Raw genomic sequence first — 13,775 nt, forward strand, 5'->3', positions numbered from 1 at the left:
AATAGTTCGATACTAACGTGTAAAAGGTTTTTGAGTCACAGATGGAAACTTCTTTCTTATTGAACGCCATCGGGGGGGCCGGGGGGGGGGGGGGTACAGATGGGCTTGATTGCCGAGTCAACGAGCAACAGAGTAATGATCGGAAAGTTTTTTCGCCACGACGTAAGATCGCAAGATCAAAGTTTGAGCACGAATATTTATGTGATGAATGCAGGAAGCGGGAAGCCGGACAGATAAGTATTGTTCCTGTGTTGTCTTTTGAATAGTAGCCTGCAGTCCCCCTTTCGACAACGTATCAAAGTAATCTGCAACTAAGCCAACTGCAGGACGCAAGATGTCGATATTAATGTCTCCTAACAAGCATGCGTAATCTTCATATGACTGAGTCGACAGTGCGTGATCGAGTTCTACAAGGAACAATCTTCCGTTGAAACAAGGTGGCCGATAAACCGCAAACAGAACGAGCGAGAAGGTAGGCGTGTTTAGTCGGAGGGCAATAACTTCAGCCTGGTGAAAGCTAAAACTTAGCTCTATTACGATTAAGGTATCTCTAACAAATACTGCAACTTAGAACACGTATGGAAAAGCAATACACACGTAGTTGACTGAAACAAGCAATCAAGGTAAAAACAGAATTTGATTGAATCTTGGAGATGTTGCAATTCCGGACTGAATTCGCGACACGCCACAACCATCCTCCTGGAAGATTGCTCCTCACTGGCCACTTTGCGCGACGCCGCATTCTATGGTGCTGGTACACATCCTGCAGAGCACCTACACAGCTTATGCTGGGTCTGCCTCCAGGACAGATACCACCATAGTGTGCCAAGCTCTAGTGACACCCTTCTATCAGCCGAACATCTACTTGGATCACTATGACTTTGCATGTGTGAATCTGAGATGTGCGCTGCCACTTATTTACTTCCCTGTGTTCAAAACCGTTACGTTTAGATGTCAACAGTTCAGCACCTTCCCGAAAGCGTCTCCTCACTGTGACGTCATATAGGTATGCCGAGACTGCCGCTCAAACCCATTTTATCCCAAACATTTTGGATTGCACTCAGGATGTCTCATATACAAAAACTGCCACATATTGCCAAAACATTCTCTCGTCCGTTTTTTTTTTAAACAAAACTAGTTTTCCTCAGAAATGTACCAGCTGCCGACCACCACACGTGACTTCGCGGGTCAAAGCACGCAGCCCCTTTCATTCTTTTTAATCTGCCTTTCTATTTGTCATTTTTGAGCGCAACTCTTAGGCGCCGGTTCCTGCGGCAAGTGTCGGCGTCGGCCTAACCGAGCGAACGAGTGCAGCGAAAGATGAAAGCGCGAACGCTGAGCGCTGCGGTGGATGAAAGACTTGAGGAGGAAAGAGGAGGAGGAGGGTATGCCGAAAGCGTGAGAAGCGAAGCGTAGGGCGGCGACAATGGTTACGAGATGGCGCCAGAGTAGCGCGCGTCGCCTGGGAGGTCTGTCTGCGGCGGCTGCTCTGACTCACAGCCACGCGTCACCCACGCGCTGCCTCCCGCGATCTCTAGACGCGGCGAGTACAGGCGGCGATCATCGAAATCGATGGTAAGGGTCCGAGGCGTTGGCTATTTATGCATGACTCACTGAACCTACCCGCGCAATCGCTGGCGCTCGCGTAAGTTCTAGAATTTACTCTATTTTTCTTGTCGTGCGCGCAAGGCTCAGCGAAAACAAAAACAGCTAGAACCTGCGATGGCATTCGAGATACTTTCGATAACGAAAGGCGCGTCTTGCGCTGAGCGATAACTTTCAACGCTCGTTAGCCGGTAAAAATGAAGTCACCGGATAAACAAATACGCGTATCAAATGTATAACACATCTTTTAGTTCGTTTCTTTTTTTTATTTTTTGGCACTGCGTCCAACATAATGTGCTTGTATATCTCCTAGTGTGTTGCATATGCACGCTGCAAAGACGGGTACTGCAGTTGATGAAGGATGCTTCATAGCAGCTTTAACCCGTCTTCCCTAGCATATTTTGTGTATGTCATGTAGGTGTTGCGGGAAATGAACAGAACGCAACCCGTCTAGATATTGTCTCCACTTTGGTTTTTGCAATCGCTGCCTTATACTTTTCTGTCCTGCGGTACTTTGTTAATTCTTTTTCTTCTAAGCGATGGAAATGCTTGAACCGACTATCACGGTGGGAATACGGTATAGATTAGCCTTCGCAAGCATACCAGCAGTCGAGGCCTAGCTCGTCCCCGCCCAGGTGTAGGTAGTCATCGGGGAACAGGCGTGCCACTTCTGCCAAAAGCCTATTCAGGAACTCGAACGTGGCATTCTGTGTCGGGTTGAGCGAGCCCACGCTTCCGCTTCTTTCTTCCTCCTCACATCTGGCTAGCAGGTGAGGGAACGCCCTGCCCCACGACTTCGTGCGACCTATGAGGGCGAAGCGAACAAGAAATAAAGAAACAAAAAGAAAGGGGGAGAGAGTTCTGAGCCGCATTGTATGCATGCGCTGTTTTCCCAACAAAAGGGTGCCCGTTCACTCAGGAATGAATGCACGTGCAGACTCTTCGCATGCCTCACCTCTTCGGTTAAAGCATATCGTTATCATGTTCTCCCTCTTGACGCTGTGATTTACATTGCTCAAAGTTGGGCTATTAGCTACTGGAATTAGAAAACCCATGCCCTTCCTGTGTATTCTATCTTGGTTTATTTTACTGATCCTGCATATGTATACCCATTACAGGGGATTGGCCAAGAGTCGGATGACGTTTTAAACATTCGTCTTTGTACCACACTGTAACCACGTTACAAACACTTAACTAGCTTCTTTTTCAACATATTGGTCTTAACAGACGCCCTAGGACTGCCGTGCTTGTCTTGTTAGGTCAACGTCGTTTCGACCTGCCCCTGTCACTGCCAGCCACATACTATACTTAAACCTAATTAATCAGTTCCGTAGAATCCCACTTGAATTTTTCTTCAACGGCGAAGCTTGTTGTCTGAGAAATTTGTGTGGGTTTTCTTTGAAGATTCGTGGCACTCCTGGCTGGATGACAATTTTTCCTTTGCGAACACGTGTATCTTAGTTGCTAAGAATATTTATGCACAAAATAGGTAGTATACAAAACCAAGGAGCAATGATATCTCCAGGTCCGCTGATTTTGAAAGTTCACAGAACTTAATAAAGACTGGTGCTTTGGCAAAAGTAGCATCTGCTACCGCGCAACAGGCGGTAATATTTTCAGCTGACTAGGTAATGTGATCTGGCTGTGTAGTTTATTCGTTTCCGCTAGAGAAGATTACTGCCATAGTGGTGCCGCTTCCCATTGACCATGGTCTTTCGCACTTGCTTTCACATCCGCTGATATCAGAGGAATAGAATAAGATTCATTTTCGATTCCTCGGAAGCCGGCGGTGAGTTGGCCTTCTGGATTCTTCGTTCATGTGTCTCTCAAATATACACAATAAAATTAACAACACCCTAATCTCTACCACGGTAGCGCTTTAAAACCACGGCGCTGCTAGTTTGCTTTCCTTTCCTTCCCTCTTCTCCGCCCTTAAACTGGCTCTCTTAACTACTACACGCAGAGGCAAGAAACAGCGCGCGCTTTAGATCCTATAGATGAGATGAATATATACAATTATTATTAGGGTTATAATTATATCCGAGTGCTGATTGCCGTGTTATAGTTTGTTAACGAAACTACCCCTCAAGTCTAAATATTGTAAGGCAGTTTGTCGTGTGCGTATCATGGCCACGCATGCTTATATCGTGTTTCCGTTTCTCTACCACGGTTGCGCTTTAAAACCACGGCGCGGCAACTTTGCTTTCCTTTCCTTCCCTCTTCTCCGCCCTTAAACTGGCTCTCTTAACTACTACACACAGAGACAAAGAAATAGCGCGCGCATGCGATCGCATAGATGAGATGAATACATATATATAGAAAAGCATCAGTCATAGCTCTCGAAGTATAATATAATATAATATAGAATAGCTCTCGAAGATAGCGATTCCGGCGGCTAGCTTCCCACGCTATGCGTGCCGCCCTCGCACCTGTGAAAGCTTTTCCTAGACGCTAGATCTATACTATTCCTGCGCAACCTTGAGCGATCGGAAAGCGCGTTTTCCACGCCTGGCCGGCGGAGAGGGGAGGCTTCGTTCCGGCCGCGAAGCTCTCCACATCCCCGTAAGGAGCCTGGTGGTGGTCTCGTGCTGACGATGCCCTCTCGGTGAGCGCATATTTCCCCCCTCATCTTTTAAGAGATTCAATACATACAAGCATTTGTCTCGCAAACCAGATTTATTTCAAGGGAATTTTCCACGTCTCAATAATTTCTCTCGTCGTATTCGAGTGCTGATTGCCGTGTTATAGTTTGTTAACGAAGCTTCCCCTCAAGTCTAAATATTGTAAGGCAGTTTTCCTAGTCTCTAAAGCCGCTCGAGTTCACGCTGCTCCTCTGGCGGCCATTTTTCAAAGAAATTATGCCTTCCAACCATTCAGCAAAAATCGACTGTCGCGGACAACACCAGCCCCTTTCCACATAAGTATGAGGCTCGGAGCAGGAGCTATGGCGCTTGAAAGTAACCGCTGGCTTGACGAACCAACCGACTGAGCTACCTTTCCGGGCAACATTGAAGGATCACGAGTTCAAATCACAAGTTATGTTCCTTTTTTTCCCCTTTTTTTTCTCTCTTTTTAATGTCTTTTCCTTCATTTTATCACTGTACGTAAACCCTCCTAAAAAAAAATTATATATCCTCAATTATGTCTGGCCCCACATGTGCAGGTCATAAATACCAGGTTCTCTAGCCGAGTGCCATCCATGCGGTATAACCGAGCTCAGATTGGCCCACCTTGACTGATCAAATTGGGCACCAATGTAGGTTAAATGACGCGTACAACTCCTGCGGGACCCGCCGTGGTTGCTCAGTGGTCATGGTGTTAGACTGCTGAGCACGAGGTCGCGGGATCGGACCCCGGCCACGGCGGCCGCATTTCGATGGGGGCGAAATGCGAAAACACCCATGTACTTAGAATTTGGTGCACGTTAAAGAACCCCAGGTGGTCGAAATTTTCGGAGTCCTCCACTAAGGCGTGCATAATCAGAAAGTGGTTTTGTCACGCAAAACCCCATTCTCCAACTTTTAATTTAACTCCTGCGGGGACGGTAGAGTATCCGTCTCCAGTGCAAAAGGACCGTGATTCAAATCCCGGTGCAGCGCAATTCTCCACCGGAAAATACAAAAAAAAGAAAAACGTGTGTTGAGAAAATTGCACAAACAGGCCTGGAGTGCGGCCGGATCCCGGTGACCAGAACCGCTAACGCACTCTCTCACCAGAGCAGGATTGGCCACCCTGGTGCAGTACTGGGCCACAACCTCCTATATGAAAATATTAGTAGAGTTTGCAGAACAGAATAATATGCAAATAATGAACACCTTTTTCCGCAAGCGGGTTAGTCGAAAGTGGACGTGGAGGAGCCCGAATGGTGAGACTAGAAATGAAATCGACTTCATACTCTGCGCCAACCCTGGCATCATACAAGATGTAGACGTGCTCGGCAAGGTACGCTGCAGTGACCATAGAATGGTAAGAACTCGAATTAGCCTAGACTTGAGGAGGGAACGGAAGAAATTGGTACACAAGCAGCCAATCAATGAGTTAGCGGTAAGAGGGAAACTAGAGGAATTCCGGATCAAGCTACAGAACAGGTACTCGGCTTTAACTCAGGAAGAGGACCTTAGTGTTGCAGCAATGAACGACAATCTCATGGGCATCATTAAGGAGTGCGCAATAGACGTCGGTGGTAACGCCGTTATACAGGAAACCAGTAAGCTATCGCAGGAGACGAAAGATCTGATCAAGAAACGCCAATGTATGAAAGCCTCTAACCCTACAGCTAGAATAGAACTGGCAGAACTTTCTAAGTTAATCAACAAGGGTAAGACAGCGGACATCAGAAACTATAATATGGATAGAATTGAACAGGCTCTCAGGAACGGAGGAAGCCTAAAAACAGTGAAGAAGAAACTAGGAATAGGCAAGAATCAGACGTGTGCGTTAAGAGACAAAGCCGGCAATATCGTTACTAATATGGATGAGATAATTCAAGTGGCTGAGGAGTTCTATAGAGATTTATACAGTACCAGTGGTACCCACGACGATAGTGGAAGAGAGAATAGCCTAGAGGAATTCGAAATCCCACAGGTAACGCCAGAAGAAGTAAAGAAAGCCTTAGGAGCTATGCAAAGGGGGAAGGCAGCTGGGGAGGATCAGGTAACAGCAGATTTGTTGAAGGATGGTGGTCAGATTGTTCTAGAGAAACTGGCCACCCTGTATACGCAATGCCTCATAACCTCGAGCGTACCGGAATCTTGGAAGAACGCTAACATAATCCTAATCCATAAGAAAGGGGACGCCAAAGACTTGAAAAATTATAGACCGATCAGCTTACTGTCCGTTGCCTACAAAGTATTTACTAAGGTAATCGCAAATAGAATCAGGAACACCTTAGACTTCTGTCAACCAAAGGACCAGGCAGGATTCCGTAAAGGCTACTCAACAATAGACCATATTCACACTGTAAATCAAGTGATAGAGAAATGTGCAGAATATAACCAACCCTTATATATAGCTTTCATTGACTACGAGAAAGCGTTTGATTCAGTCGAAACCTCAGCAGTCATGGAGGCATTACGGAATCAGGGTGTAGATGAGCCATATGTAAAAATACTGGAAGATATCTATAGCGGCTCCACAGCCACCGTAGTCCTCCACAAAGAAAGTAACAAAATCCCTATAAAGAAAGGCGTCAGACAGGGAGATACGATATCTCCAATGCTATTCACAGCATGTTTACAGGAGGTATTCAGAGGCCTGGAGTGGGAAGAATTGGGGATAAAAGTTGATGGAGAATACCTTAGCAACTTGAGATTCGCTGATGATATTGCCTTACTTAGTAACTCAGGAAACCAATTGCAATGCATGCTCACTGACCTGGAGAGGCAAAGCAGAAGGGCGGGTCTGAAAATTAATTTGCAGAAAACTAAAGTATTGTTTAACAGTCTCGGAAGAGAACAGCAGTTTACGATAGGTAGCGAAGCACTGGAAGTGGTAAGGGAATACATCTACTTAGGGCAGGTAGTGACCACGGATCCGGATCATGAGACTGAAATAACCAGAAGAATAAGAATGGGCTGGAATGCGTTTGGCAGGCGTTCTCAAATCATGAACAGCAGGTTACCACTATTCCTCAAAAGGAAAGTGTATAACAGCTGTGTGTTACCAGTACTCACATATGGGGCAGAAACCTGGAGGCTTACGAAAAGGGTTCTGCTGAAATTGAGGACGACGCAACGAGCTATGGAAAGAAGAATGATGGCTGTAACGTTAAGGGATAAGAAAAGAGCAGATTTTGTGAGGCAACAAACGCGGGTAAACGACATCTTAGTTGAAATCAAGAAAAAGAAATGGGCACGGGCAGGACATGTAATGAGGAGGGAAGATAACCGATGGTCATTAAGGGTTACGGACTGGATTCCAAGGGAAGGGAAGCGTAGCAGGGGGTGGCAGAAAGTTAGGTGGGCGGATGAAATTAAGACGTTTGCAGGGACAACATGGCCACAATTAGTACATGACCGGGGTAGTTGGAGAAGTATGGGAGAGGCCTTTGCCCTGCAGTGGGCGTAACTAGGCTGATGATGATGATGAATGAATGGCTTCGGCAGCCTGTAACAAAGACACCACAATTAATCAGAAGACAGATTTTTCTGAAGGAAAGCACCTGCAGAGGTTCAAGTATTCTTATTCAGTAGACGCATTACTAGCAGTAGCGAGCCTCAGTAAATGTAAGATAATCACTAAAGCACTCCGTAAATTTGTTACCATGATTTGAAATTTGAAATTTTATTTTAAGCACGTTGTAAATACGAATGTGAAACAAGCCAATGACCTAGGCATCTCCACTTGCTAGGTATCCTGAATTATAAGATCAGATTAGAGATGGTCATCCTGCAACTCTATCCCAAAATATATATATTATGGGGTTTTACGTGCCAAAACCACTTTCTGATTATGAGGCACGCCGTAGTGGAGGACTCCGGAAATTTCGACCACCTGGGGTTCTTTAACGTGTACCTAAATCTAAGTACACGGGTGTTTTCGCATTTCGCCCCCATCGAAATACGGCCGCCGTGGCCGGGATTCGATCCCGCGACCTTGCGCTCAGCAGCCTCACACCATAGCCACTGAGCAACCGCGGCGGGTTATCCCAAAATGTGTTAATATTCCACGCAGCTTCGCTCCGCATTGCCAAAAGAAAGCTTTTTGGCAAATTATTAGCAGGAGGAACGCCAGTGCATTTCTCCACAGGTTTACTACATATCTCGGCTCTGGGACTTGGCACAAAATTCCTTATAAGTGCAAGTTTGCAGCACTAGCTGACTTCCATCCCACAATGCAACCTGTGAGCCTAACTCATTAATTAAAAGCCGGCTAACCATTCTTGGCGTAACTTATAGGGTTTCAGTGACCCCACATATTTACAAATGTCCACCACTACTATAAATTCGTCGCAGGAAAGAAACATTATCTGTACCGCAGTGTCTTACAAAAACGCAAAGAGAAAGCTTCGCTTTAAACAGATCATGCGAATACACATAATAATACGCCCCAGTGTATTAATATGCATTAACTGTTTACAAGAGTAACACTTGGAGTGTAGAACAGCCCTCGAAAATAGGAGGACAAAGAAAAGGTAGGGTGACATGCGCTTTGTCAGCTCGTGTCACGTCCATTTTTTCTTTGTCCTCGTTTTTTTAAGTGTGGTTTCACATTCGAAACCAGAGTATACCAACCCGTACAAGTTGCGGCACTAGTCAGGAACATTTTAGCACAACTGCGAATTGCTGTCATGACAAATGTGCTTGTTCATTTAAAAGTCATTTAACGTTACGCTTAACCTACGATGAATACGTTATTGGTATGAAATGGGCACTATATGTTGTCCTATGGCACGTTCTCCCATTTCTTCGTGGAACTGTTCCTTTCTTGATTCAGTGGTTTAGCCGTTCTTAGAGCTTAGCCATAATAATTGCCTCCCTTTTGGACGTCGCTGCAACTATTGTCATACCGAGAGAGGCTCATACGGGCTACTTAGAGGCTCAGTGGCTACGGCTTAGGCCCAGAGGCGCAGTGCCTCTTATGCATTGTGCTCGCTGGCGATAGGCTTCAATGACCCTTCGGACTGCACCTATATTGAACAAGCACACGAACAAGGTAGTCACGCAACCAAATTAATTACTAAGAGAAAGCAATGCAGCTCGGAGGTCTTATTTCTCTCAGCTAATAAGAAAACTCACGTTGAGCATTCAGATAAGCATCCAGACAATACTTGCCGGGGTTGTCCAGCTCAGGTACTATCCGGATTCCTCGGTCCCTGGCCTCGTTGATGACCCGCTCAACGTCCGAAGGCTGGTACACCAGTGTCTCCGGGTTGTACGCCCCCTGAGTGGGCGGTGAATCAAGATAAAGAAAAAGCTTCTGAAGAACAAGCATCTATCATGGCCGAACAAAGGGGCAGCAGCATTATGGAGACAGAGGAAAATGTTTAAGCTACGCTGGTTTAGCCTTTTATAGGTTTCGGTGTGTTTTGGTGAGTAATTAATTGCTAGCATGCATAGTTGTTGGATGACGCGTGCCGATTGATTCACTGGCTAATCTTTCATATTTTAGTCGATTTTGCGTGCAGTGAACAGTTCTCAGTTAAATATATTCATTTGAACTGTCTATCCTATTGACGTTGCAAATCATTACTACCGCTTTCTCTGTTTTTGTTTTCATGGGCGAGAGTTGATTAATGACAACGTGCTCAATCACAACATAAAAACTAGCAAGGTAATATGTTGGAAAATTGATACATTATTCAAATAGGTAAAGTACAATGTATATGAGCACTAAGAATATACTGGACTGACGGGCCCTCTATCCCTTACATGCTTTATATGCTCGTTCATTACCTATCAAAACACCTTACGACCTTACCTTTCTGACTTCGCACTTAGCGTTCGCTGCACCTCCTGTACCGGTACAGATACAATGATTTATAATTGGCAGCTAAATATACCTTTCGTACTATTTAGCAGATAATGCAATTACTGGATTTTACTGTAATTACTACCTCAAATTAGTTTCACGAAGAATATAAAACTGAGGACGATGAAAAGTTTTTCTTAGAATTAAAGAAAGCAAATATTTATATCTTAGTAAGGGAGGCACAGATTTTTAGTAAATAAATATATAAGCAGGCTCAACTTCAATTGCCATATGAGTATGCCAGGGTGGCCGAAAAGGGTTCTTATATTTCACAGATTTCTTCTGCAGCGAAATGTTAATATTTTCGCGAACGGTTGTAAACTAATGCAGCGTGCAGGGCATGGTATTGTATCTTTTATTATGCTGTCAGACAAGTTGACTGAAAAACTACACGTAACCAGTGGCCCCAGGGGCCCACAGTCAGTTCTCTTCAGGATCGACGTACATTTTAGACTACACTATATTCGGGCTGCTTAATGCGGATAGCGACGTTGGTGTGTCACACTGACACTGTATATCCCTCGTAGGAACTGCAACGAGCCCGGCGGCAACGCGGCGGAGACTCCCACGCTGCTTCGAAGCCACGCGCCGAATGACAAGCTAGTGTCCGGTCTGAGCAGAACCAGCCGCTCAATTGTGTGCCTTCTCCATCTTCTGCACTTTCCCAGCCGCCAGTAACACACCCATTTTTGCCGAGAGACAGCTTCGACGCGAGCAGAACTACGCGTGGAGGGGCGTAACCTGATGAGGCTCGATTCCCAGCCTAGCTGTGCCATTCGGGAAGTTGGCGTCGGGGAGGTTCGTCGTAGAGCGACAGACACCCAGTGACCCTCGCGTTCGGCCTACATTTTTGTACTGCAATATATGCATGACCGGCACACGGTAATGCCCCAAATTGTCGCCAGATAGTCGCCGGATAGGTGTTACAAAAACTGGACTGAACACGCCAAGAATGCTTCGCATTAAAACAAAGTACGCTACTTCATTTAGAAGTTATCGCAGATATAATGAAGCTTTCTTTGTGTAACCGAGCAGCCGTCACGCCAGTGCAATGTGCCGTCTTGGACCCGCCCCCAGCCTTAAGCACATGTTCCCCTTCAAGTAGTATAAAGAGAAACGGCCAAATTACTTTCAAGGTGTCCTATTGGCTAAATAGACGTGTCTCGCATAAAAGTGACGAATATGACTCGATGTTCGAGGGAAAATCTATTTGTTACATAAGAACAAGTACGATTACAATGCGCACATCCCGAGTAGTCTTCCCTTAAAAGTAAATTCCGTGCCCATTTTCATATTGCTTATGGCTGTACTCTAAAGATTGCATATAGCTTTCTCACAAAACGAGGGCCCAGAAACATTAGAGTGCTCATTTAATAGCCCAAACTGCTATCAATGATATTGATAAATGAAGTAACAACGAATGACCGATTGGAAAGCCAACGCCAACAGCAAATTGAAGAAACTACACTGGAATTTGACGTATTGTGTAATAATATTACAGCAATATTAGGAAGAAATATGATAATCGTGCCAATGATTTCACATGCTCAGCGCATTATTTGGTTCATAACTTCTATTCCCACTAAAATAACATTTAACATGTGTTAAAGCCTGTAACCTTTGTTTCAAGGCACACGGAAGGCGAAACAATGCGAAAAACATACTTTGACAACGATTAAATCATCCTTGTTAGCGGGTGAAGAGTAACGTATAACCAATGTTACTCTTGATTTTCGGGATGCTGCTAAGCAAGTTGATTTTACGCATATTGCTTGCCTTAATAATGCCAATGAAGCCTATAATATGTTTACTGATATCTTTAAACAGCTATACCAGTCCTACTTTCCCTCTAAAACATGTAAACAATCTCGAAAAACTCGCAAACCGTGGATCACCCCAGAGTTGCGGAATGAAATTAAGTATAAAAATAAGCTATACAGAAGGTTTATAATGACACGTGCGGCAGAAGATCTGCAGTTATTTAAACAGTGTCGAAATAGGTTAACAAAGAAACTGCGATCAGCTCGAACGGAATATTATACAACATATCGACACGTGAAGAAGGGCCGCCATGATGTGATTTTGACCCGTGTAAACTCACTGCTACATCGTAGTCAGTCACAAAACCATGTGCACAATTTAAATATTGGTGGTAAAGAGCTAACGCGAACTGAACTCGCAAACGCCTTCAATTATGCTTTGACAGAAAGAAAAACTAATGGGTCGTTGTCGGAGATATATGAGTACATAAACTTTCATAATGATAATACAATATTTTTTAGATCCTGTGACAACGGATGAAATACTGTTATACTCAACCTAAAAAATAGTGGATGCCGAGATATCCACGACATTCAGATAAAGCCAGTAAAATATGTTGCAGATATCATATCGCCAACCATCACACATATTTTAACCTTTGTTTAGCTACATCGATATTTCCAGAACAAATGCAGATTGCAAAAGTAACTGTTTTATTTAAAAAGGGAGATAGAAATGATTTCGGCAATTGTAGAGCTGTGTCCGTACTACCTGTCTTCTCCAAAGCACTAGAGAATATTTTGCACTCCTGATTTACAAAATTTATAGATAAATAGAATTTGCTAACACCTCCCCCCCCCCCATGTCAATTCAGATTCCGAAAAAAAAAAACAAATCTACTGAACTGGCGCCTTTAGAACAAAAAGAGTATATTCTGTCACAATTTGAAAACAAATCTTTTGTGATTGGAATGTTCGTCGACTTCTCAAAAGCGTTTGATCTTGTAAACCATGAATTACTTCTAGAGAAACTATGGTACTTCGGAATCCGAGGACAGGCTGCAAAGCTAATAACATCTTACTTGTCTAAAAGGCAACAAACGGTTAACATACATAATGCGTATTCAGAAGTAAAACCTGTTTATTCTGGTGTTCCACAACGGAGTGTATTAGGACCACTACTTTTCAAGATTTACCTTAATGACATTGTAAACATTAACCCAAATGCCAGATTCATAATATATGCAGATGATACAAGCATTTTTTTCTCCGGAAATGTCATTCACGAACTGATACAATCGTGCAACACGACGATGATCTCGCTGAAAAATATCGTCCCAGTCTAATCATATGCGTGTTAATGAGGGCAAGACAAAAGCGGTAATCTTCAGGACGAAAAATAAACCAGTTGCTCATCACAAAAGCATCTTATTTAACTCCAAACAAATAGAAATAGTTGACCATTTTAAATGTCTTGGTGTAGTATTTTCTTCAACTTTGTCATGGACAGCGCATGTGGACCAAGTTGCAAGCAATTAGCTAGAATAACTGGCGCAATTGGCTGAATTAGATACATTATTCCTAAACCAATTAAACTGCTTCTTTACAACTCATTATTTTATTCTCACATTAACTATTGCGAGCTGGTTTGGGGCACTGCAACACCGTCCTGCCTACAGAAAATTTATATTTTGCAAAAAAAAAAAAAAGTTTCTTCGCAATGTCTTTAATGCAATTTACGGAACAACCACCAAACGCTTTTTTTCTTGAAACTGGTATAATCAAAATATTTAATTTGTGCCAGCATCGGCTCAGCGTTCGTTTTAAAATAGGAACAAGTAATAATATAAGTAACATTCGGCATCTAGCAAACTTACAAGAAAATAAACAGGGTTACACTTTCAGACACCCCGAAAACTGGTTGGTGCCAACAGCACGCGT

At 44.0% G+C, this 13,775-nt stretch overlaps 1 protein-coding gene across 1 annotated transcript in view; it reads right to left on the reverse strand.

Moving 5' to 3' along the window:
* Positions 1-13,775, reverse strand: part of LOC142578485 (beta-hexosaminidase subunit beta-like) — a 73,367-nt gene that overhangs the window by 41,645 nt on the left and 17,947 nt on the right. Inside the window, exons 5-6 of the mRNA XM_075687868.1 lie at positions 9,378-9,486; positions 2,209-2,410 (exon numbers count right to left, since the gene is read on the reverse strand). Of these exons, the coding sequence (XP_075543983.1) occupies positions 2,209-2,410; positions 9,378-9,486 (311 nt within the window). The remainder of the gene's footprint in view (positions 1-2,208; positions 2,411-9,377; positions 9,487-13,775) is intronic.

The sequence above is a fragment of the Dermacentor variabilis genome, chromosome 4 (genome assembly GCF_050947875.1).
Source record: "Dermacentor variabilis isolate Ectoservices chromosome 4, ASM5094787v1, whole genome shotgun sequence".
NCBI classification, from domain to species: Eukaryota; Metazoa; Arthropoda; class Arachnida; order Ixodida; family Ixodidae; genus Dermacentor; species Dermacentor variabilis.